Genomic DNA, 15431 nt, shown 5'->3' with positions numbered 1-15431 from the left:
GAGTAATTATATCGCCTGACCTCAAAATATAATATAAAGCTAGAGTAACCAAAACAGCATGTTACTAGCATAAAAACAGACATAGACCCAGGGAAAAGAACACAGAAATCAGAAATAAATCAATGCATCTACATCTAAGTAATGTTCAACAAAAGTACCAAGTATAAACACCAGGTAAAGGATTGTCTCTTAAATAGTGGTTCTGAGAAAATTAAGTATCCATATGCAGAATGAAACTAGAATTCTGTCACCATATATAAAAATCAAATCAAAATAAAACTTAAATCTTGAGACCTGAAACTCTTTCACTACTACTATAAAAAAAAAATAAACATTGGTCTAGGCAAATATTCATTGTATAAGACCTCAAAAACAGACAACAAAAGCAAAGATTGACAAATGAAATTATATCAAGCTAAAAGATCATGCCTAGGAAAGGAAACAATCAACAGAGTGAAGAGATAACCTGCAGAATGAAAGAAAATATTTACAAATTATCTATCTAATAAGGGATTAATAACTGGAATATACAAAAAACTCAACTCAGTAGCAAAATAAAAAATAATCAGATTTAAAAATGGACAAAAGATATAAATAGACATTTCTCAAAAGAATACAAATATCCAACAGGTATATGAAAAAATGATCAACATTACTAATTATCAGAGAAATGCAAATTAAAGCCACAATGTGATATCATCTCACCCTCATCAAAATCACAATTATGAAAAAGAAAATAACAAATGTTAACAAGGATGCAGAGAAAGGTGAACACTTGTATACTGTTGGTAGGAATATAAATTAGTACAGCCACTATGGAGAAGAGTATACAGGTTCCTCAAAAAAAGCCTAAAAATAGAACCACCATATGATCCAGCAATTCCACTATCAGGTCTGTACCCAAAAGAAAGGAAATAAATGTATTGAAGAGATACCTGTACTCCCCTGTTTAGTGAACCATATTCACAATAGCCAAGATAGGAAATCACTCTAAGTGACCATCAACAGATGAAAGAATTTTAAAATGTTGTATATATACACAATGGAATATTATTCAGCCCTAAAAAAGAATAAAATCCTTTCATTTGCAGCAACACAGATGGAAATGAATGTCATTGTGTTAAGTGAAACAAGCCAGGCCGGGAAAGACAAATACCACATGTTCTCATTCATATGTGGGGGAAAAAATTGATCTCATGCAGGTAGTAAATAGAACGGTAATTACTGGAGGCTGGGAAGGGTAGGAGGAAGCGGGAATAAAGAGCGGTTGGTTAATGGGTATAAAATTTTAATTAGATAGAAAAAACAAGTTCAGTGCTCAGTTACAACAAGAAAGAGACTATGGTTAACAGTAATTCACTGTATATTTCAAAATAGCTGGGAGAAAAGATTTGGGATGTTCCCAAAACAAAGAAATGGTCAGTGTCTGCTGTGACAGATATCCCAATTATCCAGATTTAATCATTACACATTGTACAACTGTTATCATTATCACATGTATCACATTAATATGTATGACTATTAAACATTATGTATCCATAAATTTTCAATTTAAAAATACTGCAAGACAAAAACTGTCAACCAAGAATTCCACAATCAGCAAAAATATATTTTTAAAAAATTAAGGCAAAATTTTCAGCATAAAAAAACTGAAACCATTCATTAGCAGCAGACTTGCCCTTCAAGAAATACTGAAGGCAATACTTAAGACAGACAAAATGTGATACCAGATATAATTATAGATCTACAAAAACAAATAAATAATGCCAGAAACAACTACAAGAATAAATACAGTTCTTTTCAAAAATTATTTAATATTTGAAACTCTTGGAAGATAAACTTTTTATACAAAAAGAATAACAATATATTGTGGGGTTTATAAAATGAATAAAAGTAAAATATGACACCAGTAACATAGAATCCAACATTATTGTAAGCTTCTTATAATATACATGAAATAGTGTAATATCAGTTGAAAGTTGACAACAATAATTTAACTATGTATTCTACAAATCTTGAATAACATAATAAAATAACAAAACAATTACAGCTATTAAGCCAACAAAGGAGAAAATATGAATCATAAAAATACTTGAGCAATCTCAAAAAAGGCTAAAAATGAAAAAACCAAGAACAGATGACATTCGACAAAATCAAAAAGCAAGATGATGTAATCAAATGAAACCATATCCATAATCACAGTAAATGTACATTTTATAAGCATCCAATAAAAAGGAAGAAATTGTCAGGTTGGATAATAAAGCAAGATCCAGTAACTATATGCTGGCTATAAGAAAGGTACTTCAAACAAATAAATTTTAAGTAAAATAATAGAAGAACATATACTATGCTAATACCTAAGGCAATACATATATGTAATTCCATTTCCAAATATATATCTAGATAGAGAGGGAGAGAGACACAGAGAGAGAGAGAGAGAGAGACTTGGTCTATATATATATATATTAGACCAAGTGAATTTCAGAGCAAAGAATATCACTTAATAAAAAGGGGTCTGTTAAACTAGAGGATATAACAATCCTAATGTTTATGTCCCTAAAAACAGAGCCTAAAAATACATAAAACTATAACTAATAGAACTCCAAGGAGAAATAGACAAATCTACATATTATTATATATTTTAAAACCCCTCTCTTAACAACTAATAGAATAAGCAGGAAATCAACAGTGAGATAGCAGACTTAAATGACTCTATCAATGAAATTGGCCTTGAATGGGCATTTTAAAATATTCTGGCCAAAAACAGAAGAATATGCATGCTTCTTAAGTGCACATAAAGCACTTACCAAAGTCAACTATATTCTGGGCCATAAAATAAGTATCAACAAATTCCAAATGATTCAAGGCATATAAAGTATATTCTAAGACCACAAGAGAGGTAAATTAGAAATCATTAACAAAAAGATCCCTAGGAACCCCACAATATTGAAAAATAAATAACATACTTTTAAATTATCTATAGGTAAAAGAAGAAAAGAAAAATGAGAAAGTATTTTTAACTTAATAAAATGAAGAAACAACACACGAGAATTGTGATGATGCCAGTAAAGTAGTACTTCGGGAAAATTTATAGAATGTGACTCCTAATTTAGAAGGAAAGAAAAGTATCAAGGCAATGACCTCAGCTTCTATTTTAAGAAAGTAAAAAAGATAAAATTAAACCCAAAGTAAGCAGAAAAAGACAAGAAACAAAAAGAAAAAAGATCAAAGATCAAAGCAGAAATCAACAACAAAGAAAAATCAATAAAACAAAAATCTGGGCCAGGCGTGGTGGCTCACACCTGTAGTCCCAGCGCTTTAGGAAGCTAAAGTGGGAGAACTGCTTGAGGCCAGAAGCTCAAGATCAGCCTGGGCAACATAGCAAGAGCCCATCACTACAAAAATAATTTTAAAAATTAGCAGGGCATGGTGGCACACACCCATAGTCCCTGCTACTCGGGAGCCCAAAGTGACAAGATTACCTGAGCCCAGGGGGTCAAGACTGCAGTGAGCTGTGGTTGTGCCACTACAATCCAGCTGGGCAACAGAGTAAGATCCTTTTTCTAGCCAGGTTGAGCAGGAACAAAAAAGATACAAATTACCAATATCAGGAATGAAAGAAGTAGCATCACTGCAGATTCCATAGATACTAAAAGACTAATAATGGAATACTATGAACAAGTTCATGCCAATAAATTCAACCACTTATGAGGAAGTAGACAAACTAAGATATAACAATGAAACCTTATTCGGGAAAGATAACCTGAATAACCCCATATCCACTAAGAAAACAAACTTTACTTAAAAACCTTCCCAACAAATAAAATTGCATGCCCACATGGCTTCACTGGTGAAATCTACCAGTTCTACACAATCTCTTCCAAAATGTTGAAGAGGAGGAAATACTTCCCAACACATTTTATCAGGCCAGCATTATCCCAATACCAAAACCAAAGAAAAACATTACAAGGAAGAAAAATACAGACACATGCCTCATGAACATAGAAGCAAAAGTTGTAAATAAAATTTTATTAAATCAGCCAGGCACCATGGCATGTATCTGTCATCCTAGCTACTTGGGAGGCTGAGGCAGAAGGAACACTTGAGCCCAGGAGTTCAATTCCAGCCTAGGCAGCATAGCAAGACACTCATCCCTAAAAAAAAAAATCAAATCAAATCCATTAATATAGAAAAGAGATAATCCATCATGACAAAATGGGGTTTATCCCAGTAATAAAAGCTGATTTAACATATAAAAATCAACCAATGTATTTCACCACATTAACAAACAAAATAAAAAAATATATGATTAATCTAAACAGATGCAGAAAAGGCACTTGGCAAAATCCAACATCTATTCCTGATCTTACAAAACCAACCAAACAACAACAACAAACTCAGCAAAGTAGGAATACATGGCATCTATGAAAAGTGTACAGCTAACATTATACCTAATAGTGAAGACTAAGGGCTTTCTCCCTAAGATTAAGAACAATACAATGGAATGTCTGTTATCATCCATTTTATTCAAAATTATACTGCAGTTTCTAGTCAATGTACCTAGTCAAGAAAAAAAAATCATAATCAGGTAATCCAGGGGAAACAATTAGAAGTGGTTAGTTCTTAGTAAAACAAAAGAATGAAAAATGGGGATTAATGAAGAAAATGAAGAAATGAAATCACACAGGGGAACTAATTTCCACAATTATGTCTAAGTAATGTATATAAAACAATAGCTTCCTATTTAAAAATTACTTAAATAAATAAGTAGGTGGTAAGATTAGTAAGTAGATAAATGCAAAGTCTAAAGAATTTACTGACACAAACTTTTTTTTTTTTGAAACAGAGTCTCTGTTGTCCAGGCTGAAGTGCAGTTCTCCTGCCTCAGCCTCTTGAGTAGCTGGGACTATAGTATAGCGCACACCACCATGCCCAGCTAACTCTTGTATTTTTTAGTAGAGACGGGGTTTCACCATATTGGCCAGGCTGGTCTCAAACTCCTGACCTCATGATCTGCCCACCTCAGCCTCCCAAAGTGATGGGATTACAGGTTTGAGCCACCACGCCTGGCCCAAACTTTTTTTTTTTTTTTGAGACATGGTTTCACTCTGTCACTCAGGCTGGAGTACAGTGGCACAATCATGGCTCAACACAGCCTTGACCTCTCTGGCTCAGGTCATCCTCCCACGTCTGCCTCCTGAGTAGCTAGGACTATAGGAGCCTGCCACCATGCCTGGCTAATTTTTGTGTGTCTTTTTTTTTTTTTTTTTTTTTTGTAGAGACAGAGTTTCACCATGTTGCCCAGGCTAGTCTAGAATTCCTAGGCTAAAGTGATCCGCCCGCCTCGGCCTACCAAAGGGCTAAGATTACAGGCGTGAGCCACCACGCCTGGCCACAAGCATTTTAAAATACTGTTTTTGCTAATTTCAACAAAGCATTATTTGGGTTGAATTAACATACTCTGTAACGCGAATGGATAAACACAATAAGCTTAACTAGAAGAGAATTGTAATTTTCATTTCTGTACCTTATTTGAGCGTAATGACACTCGACCTCCACAACGAGCACAGAACTTTGTTTGGCAATATGAACAGTTATGGCCACATCCATCAGCAAACTTTGTTTTGTGGCAGATACCACAGGTTGGTGCATCACCCTTCTGTTCTTGCTGTTGCTGTGATTCTTCTCCCATCTTCTTTACCTGTTCCTTATACATTTCAAACTGCTGATGCAGTTTTCTGCAGAGAAAATAAGAAAAAAATCGGTTTCCTGATGATCTCTAAAGGAAAAATTATCACAATTTATAGACACAATTTTATAACCAAAAAATATACAAGATGAGAATAAAAAGAATGAAAATTTAATTTTCTGATGATAAATTAACACTTTTCATGGCACACTATTTGCAAAAGTATTGCAACTAGTTCCACCTTCTTTTTTGAGACGAAGTCTCGCTCTGCTGCCCAGGCTAAAGCGCAGTGGTGCGAGCTTGGCTCACTGCAACCTCTGCCTCCCCAGTTCAAGCAATTCTCCCACCTCAGCCTCCTGAATAGCTAGGACTACCAGCACACACCACCATGTCAGCTAATTTTCATATTTTTAGTAGAGATGGGGTTTCGCCACATTGACCAGGCTGGTCTCGAACTCCTGACCTCAAGGCATTCACCTGCCTCAGCCTCCTAAAGTGCTATGATTATAGGTGTGAACCAACATACCCAGTCTCTACCTTCTAACATACATATTAAATAACCAATTAATATAATACATGTTTATGGAAATATTTCTTGAGATTATATTTCTAAATTTCTATCTACCACTTGGAGTACATTTTCAATCATATGTTCTAAAATACTTACAATATTATTTTTCTACCATTTAACTTCAGAAATACAGAAAGCTAACTTGACTTACACAGTGAAGTCAAGACCTATGAACTTCAAATCATTGAGACACAGTCTCAATAAGAGTGATATAAAGAATCCAGAGAGAGAAAAAATATTACATAGGCGCTCCAGTCCAATGGAAGAAAATTTACATGCTATTAAAAATGAAGAATTCCTTCATTTTGGGGGCTCTTGAGTAGACTTGAAAGTGCTGAGGCAAATATAAATAAACTTAAAAATTAGTCAATAAAAATTATCCAAACTAAAATAAAAATAAGTGGGGAATAGAAAACAACGGTGCATCCAAGAGTTAACCCAACCTACCATATGTATAATTGTTCACAGAAAAAGAATAGAAATGAAGGAAATATTTGAAGGGATTATGACCAAAAATTTTCCAAAACTAATGAAAGACACCAAATTAAACACAAGAACCTCAGAGAATCCCTGGAAGCACAAATGTCAAATCAAATACCAAACATAAACACATGCCTCTAGTTTGCCTTCATAGTCAAACTGCTAAAACCCAAAGATAAAGAAAAAACTTTGAAAGCGGCCAAAAAAAAATACACATTGTGTAGCGAGACCCAATGATAAGAATTAGAGAAGATTACTCTTGAGAAACCATGCAAGCTGGAAAGCTTTGAAGTCATGTCTATAAATTGAGAGAAAAAAAAAAAAAAACCCTGTCAACCCAGAATCTCATACACGGTAAAATTAGGCTTTGGAAAATATGCATAAGTAAATAAAAATTATAAATAAAATTTAAAAATAGAAACTTTTCCAGATGGACACGTATTGAAGAAATTCATTGGCAGTAGACCTTCACTGCATGGAACTTAAAGGAAGTTCTTAAAATAGAAAGAGTATGATACTCCTTGGAAGTACCATATGGAAAAAGAGACCTAGAAAAATAAATACACGCTTATATTAAAAACAAAATGTGCCTCAAAAACTTAAGAAAATAGAAAATTAAACCCAAAGAAAGCAGAAGAAATACAAGAGATTAGAACAGAAATCAATGAAACCAAATGCTGGTTTTATGAAAAAAATCAATGCAGACTGACATAAGCAAGTTAAGAGAATAGGACTTTCCAACATTTGTCCCTCAACAGCAACATCAATTTGAACAACTATCCACATGTGAAAACACCTTCATGAGACCTAAGGAAACCAGGTGGGAGATTATAGCAACTGAGTGCAGCAAAAAAATAAAAGACGCACTGAACAGGGTAAGAAGGACAGTTTAACATTTCCTGTTCATCCCTCCCCAACCACAGAGATAAACAGAGATACTCATTGCTAGGGAGAAAAAGAGAGAACAGAACACTCAACTCTGCCTTGAACTCCAATACCAGGCAATTGTTTACTGTAAAATGCGGTGCTAGGCAGACCCCCACAGTCTGACATCAGGGTTGTACACACAGACGGAGCCTCCAGGTCCACTCCAGTGCCAGAACAAATCCCACATCCCCAGGCTCCATGCCTGACCACCAGACTTGGTCTTTGGGCCTGCCCAATCTCTAGGATGACTCCAGACTTCTACAATGCCGTCAGTGCCAGGCTGGTTCCCATGACCCCAGGTTTCAGGCACACCCCAGCATCAGGCCAGGCCCTGCAGCTCAATTATCAGGCTAGCATCCTCAGAACCAGCCTCCAGACAAGCCACTGTGGATATAGGCTCCAGGCACACCTAGCACCAAACCAGCCCCTGTAGCCCAGGATCCAGGCTGTTTGTTATCTGCACACCAAGCCTCCCAGCCCACCCTAGCATCAGGTGAGATCCCACAGCTCTAGGTTCCAGGCCTGTCCAGTGGACAAGGTCTACATGCAACCTCCAGGCATATTACAGAGCCAGGAAAGCCCCAGCCATCCTGGACTCCTGAATACTCCCATTATTATACTGGCTCACATGGCCCCAGGTTACAAGGCATGTCCCAGCACAGCACAAGTGCCTAAAGCCCTAGTCATCAAGCCAGCACACAAAGACCCAACCTCCAGGGTGGCACCTGCAGATACAAGATCCAGGCCCACTCAGCACAAGACCAGCCCCCGTAGTCCTAGCCTCCAGGCTTCCTTCAGGTTTCAGACCAGCCCAGTAAAACAGCGGCCCATACCACTGCAAACATCAGCCCAACACAGCGACAGGTTAGCATCCTGGTCTAAGGCAAAGGTCAGAACCTGCAAAAACAGATTCTAGGCATACACAATGCCATGTTGGTCCCTGAGGCCCCACCCTCCAGGCCAGCCCTTGCAAAGTCACACTCCAACAGACCAACAGACCAATAGTATGGCAGTAGAGCCCAGTGCCAAGACAAACCATATGGAAAGAGTGTCCAAATCCACTCTTGTGGACACAAAACAATTTCCACCCTAAAAGACTCAGGCCCCAGGACCAACCAAGTAACAGGTCAGGTCCCATGGTCACAAAGTCCATCCCAGTGCACCTGTGCACTAATGCCATCCCAATACCTAGCCAGCCCCTCCTGACACAGGCTCAAGGGCAACTTCAATGCCAGGTCAGCCTCTGTGGGCCCAAGTTTAAGGTCAGTTCCCACAGAAACAGATTTGAGGACAAAGCCTACAGACCAAATGAATCGGTCCACAACAGAGGTTCCAGGATCAAAGCCCAACCCAACGAACCCAGGGACGAGGGACACACACCTGCTGACCCAGGCACTGGTTCAGTCTGCTCAAGAATTCCAGCAACAAGCCCACCTACCAACCATGCAAACAGCTTGCCCAGAATCACCACATGGGCTGACTGGTGAAGACATTTTCCAGACAAAGACAATCTAAACAGACTGGAATAAGTCCCTACTTCCTACATACACAGACATCAGCAGAAGGTAAGCATAATCATGAAAAACCAAGGAGATAAAACACTACCAAAAAAGCAATCATTTCCAGCAAGGAAGTATAAGAAGATGATGCAAGAGAAGCCTCCATTAATCATCCTCCTCACAGGAACACCAAATTGAACAACTATTCACACAAAAAAGCACTGTCATAAGAACCAAAGATCAAGTGAGCAATCACGGTACCTCGTTTTAACTTTATATATAAAAAAGAGGTACTGAAGAGGGTAGAAAAGACAGTCTTAAATTCTTGATGCCATCCCTCCTTCACCTATCAGCAGCAGCCACAGAGTGCAGGAAGAGAATCTGCGAACTTACGGAAGGGAGAGTGTAGTAATTGTGGGACTCTGCATTGAAACTCAGTGATGACCTGTCACAGATGAAAGCAACACCAGGCAGAACTCAGCCACCCCTCATAGAGGGAGCATTTAGATCAGCCCTAGCCAGAAGGGAATTGCCCATCCCAGCAGTAGGAACCAGAGTTCAGGCAAAGGCAAGCCCCATCACCATGAGCTAAAGGGGTCTGGGGTCCTAAATAAACCTGAAAGGCAGTCCACGCCACAAGGACCACAATTCCTGGGCAATTCCTGATTCTGTGCTGGGCTCAAAGCCAGTGAATGAGGGGAGCATGCAACCCAGTGAGATACCAGCCGAGGTGGCAAAGGGAGTGTTTGCATCACCCCTCCCTCAACCCCAGGTAGCAGAGCTCACAATTCTGAGACTCTATCCCTCACTTGGAAGAGCATAAAGGACTTTGTCTGGCACCTTGGATACCAGCTCAGCCACAGTAGAATATGGTACCAGGCAGAGCTGTGAGGCCCCCACTGACTCCAGGCCCTGGCCCTGGCTCTGAAATACCATTTCTGAGAGAGAGAGGAGAGGAGAGGAGAGGAGAGGAGAGAAGAGGAGAGGAGAGGAGAAGAGAAGAGAGAGAGACTCCGACAGACTCCATTTGTTTGGGAGAGAATAAGGAAAGAGAACAAGAGTCTCTGCCTAGTAATCCGGAGAATTCTTCCAGATTTTACCCAAGACCTAATCCAAGGCAGTACCACTATGAGTCTGCAACATTCCTGGGATTGGTGTGGCCCCTTGTGATGACACAGCTACACTGATCAAAGACATCGATCACAACATCCAAGTCCCTTCAAATACCTGGAAAGCTTTACCAAGAAGGATGGGTACAAACAACCCCAGACTGTGAAGACTACAATAAATACTCTACTCTTAGATCCCCAGAAACCAAAGAATACCCACAAGCATCAAGACCATCCAGGAAGACATGACCACACTAAACAGACTAAGTAAGGCACTAGGGAGCAATCCCAGAGAGACAGAAATATGTGTCCTTTAAGACAGAGGAATTCAAAATAGCTGCTTTGAGGAAGCTCAATGAAATTCAAGATACCATGGAAAAGGAATTCAGGATCCTATCAGACAAATTTAACAAAGAGATTAAAATAATGTAAAAGAATCAATAGAAATTCTAGAGTTGAAAAATGCAACTGACATACTAAAGAATGCATGAGTCTCTTCACAGCAGACTTGATCAAGCAGAAGAAAGAATTAATGACCTTGGAAACAGGCTATTTGAAAATACATGGTCAGAAGAGAAAAAAAAGAATAAGAAACACTAAAGTACACCTACGAGATCTAGAAAATAACTTAAATTGGCAAATCTAAGAGTTATTGGCCTTAAAGGTATAGACAGAGATAGGGGTAAAAGTTTGTTCGAAGGGATAATAACAGAGAACTTCCCAAACCTAAAGAAAGATATCAATATTTGAGCACAAGCAAGTTATAGAACACCAAGCAGATTTAACCCAAAGAAGACTACCTCAAGGCATTTAATAACCAAACTCCCAAAGGTAAAGGATAAAGAAAAAATCCCAAAAGCACCAAGAGAAAAGATAGAGACAATATAGAATGAAGCTCCAGTATGTCTGGCAACAGACTTCTTAGTGGAAACCTTACAGGCCAAGAGAAAGTAGCATGATTATTCAAAGTGTTGAAAGAAAACAACTTTTATCCTAGAATAGTACATCCAGTAAAAATATCCTTCAAACATAAAGGAATCAAGACTTCCCCAGACAAACAAAAGCTGAGGGATTTAATCAACATCAGACCTGCCAACAAGAAGTGCTAAAGGGAGTTCTTCAATCTCAAAGAAGAATGTTAATGAGCAATAGGAAATCACCTGAAGGTACAAAACTCACTAGTAATAGTAAATGCACGAAAAACACAAAATATTGTAACACTGTGATTGTGATGTATAAACTAGATATCTTAAATAGAAAGATTAAAAGATGAATCCATCAAAAATAGTAACTACAAAAACTTTTCAAGACATAGACACTACAATAAGATATAAACAGAAACAACAAAGATAATAAGCACGAGAATAAAGGTTAAGTATAGTATTTTTATTAGTTTTGTTTTTGCTTATTAGTTTATGCAGTCAGTGTTGTCATCAGTTTAACATAATGGATTCTAAGATGTTATTTGTTAACTTCATGGTAACCTCAAATGAAAAAACACACAACAGATACACAAAAAGTAAAATACGAGCAATTAAAGCACACCACAAGAGAAACTGACCTTCACTACAAAGAAGACAGGAAGGAAGGAAAGAAGGAAGAGAGGACCATAAAGCAACCATAAAAAACAAAATAGCAGGGGTAAATCCTTATTAACATTGAATGTAAATCAACTAAACTCTCCAATCAAAAGACACATGGGGCCAGGCGCGGTGGCTCATGCCTGTAATCCCAGAACTTCGGGGGCTGAGGTGGGAGGATTACTTGAGGTCAGGAGTTTGAGACTAGCCTGGCCAACATTCTGAAACCCCGTCCTTACTAAAAATACAAAGAAAATTAGCTGGGCATCATGGCGCATGCCTGTAACCCCAACTACTCAGAAGGCTGAGGCAGTAGAATCACTTGAACCTAGGGAGCAGACGTTGCAGCGAGCTGAGATTACACCACTGCACTCCAGCCTGGGCAACAAAGCGAGACTCCATCTCAAAGAAAAAAAAAAGAAAAGACACATGGAGTAGCTGAATGTATTAAAACAAACAAACAAACAAACAAACAGAAAACCCAGTGATCTGTTTCCTAAAAGTAACACACTTCACCTATAAAGATATACATAAACAGAAAATAAAGGAATGGAAAAAGGAATCTTTCTATTCAAGATAACAGTATTTTATACACCACAATCACAGTGTTATAATATTTTGTGTTTTTCTGCGCATTTACAATTACTAGCAAGTTTGTACCTTCAGGTGATTTCCTATTGCAAAAGGAAACCAAAAAAAGAGCAGGGGTAGCTATACTTGTATCAGACAAAATAGATTTCAAAACAAAATTTATAAAAAGAAACAAAGAAGGTCATTATGTAATGATAAAGGGATCAATTCAGCAAAACTATGTAACAATTATAAATCTATATGCACAAAACACTGAAGCATCCAGATATTGAAAGTAAATATTATTAGAGCTAAAAAGAGAGAACTAAATACAATGATAGCTGGAGACTTTAAAACCCCACTTCTAGCATTGGACAGATCATCCAGACAGAAAATCAACAAAGAAACATCAGACTTAATCTGCACTACAGACCAGATGGAATTAATAGGTATTTACAGAACATCTCATCCAATGACTGCAGAACACACATTCTTCCCCTCAGCACATGGATCATTCTCAAGGGCAGACCATAAGTTAGGCCACAAAACAAGCCTTTAAAAATTTTTTTTAAAATAAAATTATATCAAGTATTTTCTCTGACCACAATGAAATAAAACTGGAAATCAATAATAAGAGAAATTTTGGAAACTATGCAAACACATGGAAATTAAACAATATGCTCCTGAATGACCAGTGGGTCAAAGAAGAAATTAAAATGCAAGTTAAAAAAATACCTTGAGACAAAGAAAAATGGAAACAACACACACCAGAATATATGTGATGTAGCATGGGCAATTCTAAGAGGACAATTATAACAATAAATGGGAAGATCAAAAAAAGAAGAGAGATCCAAAATGAACAGCCTAAAATTACGACCAAAGAAACTATGAAAAGAAGAACAAACTAAGCCCAAAGTTAGTAGAAGGAGGGAAATAATACATATCAGAGCAGAAATCAGTGAAATCAGAAATTTTAAAAAATAGAAAAGATAAAACTAAGAGTTGTTTTCTTGAAAAGATAAAATCAACAAGCTTATAGCTACACTAAGAAAAAGGAGGCTGCTGTAAATGAAATCAGGCATTAAAGTTCACACACAGAAATACAAAGGATCATAAGACACTGTTGTGAACTAATAACAATCCTTCTCAAACTCTTCCAAAAAACTGAATAGAAGAGAATGCATCCAAACTCATTTTATGAGGCCAGCATTACTCTGATACTAAAGCCAGAAAATAAACTACAAAAATAATAAAATTACAGGCCAATATTCTTGATGAATATAGATGCAAAATCCTCAACCAAATACTAGCAAACTGAATTCAACTGCACATACAAAAGGATCATCCACCATGATTAAGTTGGATTCCTTCACAGTTCAGAATGCAAAGATAGTTCAACATATACAATTCTACCAATGTGATGCACTATGTTAACAGAATAAAGGACACAAACCGTATGATCATTTTAACAGATGGAGGAAAAGCATTTGATAAAATTCAATATCCTTTCGTGATAAATAAACTCTTAAATTAGGTATACAAGAAATATGTCAACACAATACAGGTGTTACATTACAAACCCACAGCTAACATCATACTCAATGGTGAAAAGTTGGAACCTTTCCTCTAAGATCAAGAAAGAAGACAAGGATGCCAACTATTGCAACTTATATTCAACACAGTAATGGAAATCCTAGCAAGAGCTATTAAGCATAAGAAAGAAATAAAAGGCATCCAAATTGAAAAGGAAATTTAATTGTCTCTGTTTGTGGACAACACGATCTTATCTCTAGTAAACCCTAAAGACTCCACTATGTTGAAGAGATATCCATAGTCATATGTTCATTGCAGCATTATTTACAATAGCCAAGATATAAATCAAGTAAGTATCCATCAGTGAATGAATCAATAAAGAAAATGTGTTATATATACACAATGGAACACTATTCAGCTATAAAAAAGAAAGAAGTCCTGTCATTTGTGACAACACAGGTGAACTCAGAGGACATTATGTTAAGTGAAGTAAGCCAGGCACAGAAAGACAAATAGTACATGATCTCATTTACATGTAAAATCTTAAGAAGTTGAACTCATAGATGTAGAGGGTAGAATTATGATCACCAGAGACTGGGGTATGGGAGGTTAGGGAGATGTTGGTCAAAGGACACAAAATTTCAGTTAGATGGGAGATTCAAGTGATCTATTGTACAACATGGTGTCTATAGTTAATAACAATATATTGTATTTTGAAAATCATAAGAGGGTAGACTTAACGTGTTCTCACCACAAAAACAAGTATGTGAGGTAATGCATATGGTAATTAGCTGGATTGATTCATTCCACAACATATACAGACTTGAAAACATCATGTTGTATAAGTATACACAATTTTTGTTAATTTAAAATTAAATTTAAAACTTTTTTAAAATTCAAGAAAAAAATCACTAAAATTAATAAACCTCAAGTTAGAATGATGAAAAAAACAAGACACAAATTACCTATAGCAAGAATGACAGAGATTACTACAGAATTCACAATCTAAATTAATTTAAAAGACTGCAAAGGAATACTATAAGCAAACATATGCCCATATGTATCTATGTCTTTCTTTGAAAGACAGAAACTAGCATAACTCATTCACCAAAAAAAAAAGATAGCTTGACAAGCTTTATATCTATTAAATAACTTTAATTCATAGTATAAGAACCTTGCAAATCTAAAACTCTGGTTCTCAATGGTTTCATTGGTGAATGTTACCAAACACTGAAGGAAGAAATAATGCCAATTCTACATAGTCTTGCCCAGAAAACAGAGGATGGAACATTTCCCAACTAATCTCTTAATGCCAGTATTACTCTGACCCTAAAACCACACAAAGAAGCCGGGCATGGTGGTATATCCCTGTAGTCCCAGCTACTCAAGAGGCTGAGGCAGGAGGATTGCTTGAGCCCAGGAATTCAAGGCTGCAGAGAGCTATGACTGCACATTGTACTCCAGCCTGGGCAA

At 37.0% G+C, this 15431-nt stretch overlaps 1 protein-coding gene across 4 annotated transcripts in view; it reads right to left on the bottom strand.

Moving 5' to 3' along the window:
- RIMS2 (regulating synaptic membrane exocytosis 2) overlaps nt 1–5948 on the bottom strand; it is a 586897-nt gene extending 580949 nt beyond the window's left edge. For all 4 annotated transcript variants that reach the window (XM_033203197.1, XM_033203206.1, XM_033203199.1 and 1 more), the window contains exon 1: nt 5528–5948. In XM_033203197.1, the coding sequence (XP_033059088.1) occupies nt 5528–5716 (189 nt within the window). In that variant the 5' untranslated portion in view covers nt 5717–5948. The remainder of the gene's footprint in view (nt 1–5527) is intronic.
- Between the last annotated feature and the right edge of the window lie 9483 nt (nt 5949–15431).

The sequence above is a fragment of the Trachypithecus francoisi genome, unplaced genomic scaffold, assembly GCF_009764315.1.
Source record: "Trachypithecus francoisi isolate TF-2019V2 unplaced genomic scaffold, Tfra_2.0 Lachesis_group7, whole genome shotgun sequence".
NCBI classification, from domain to species: Eukaryota; Metazoa; Chordata; class Mammalia; order Primates; family Cercopithecidae; genus Trachypithecus; species Trachypithecus francoisi.
Note: the sequence above shows the minus strand (reverse complement) of the source record. Positions and strands in the feature narration are given on the sequence as shown.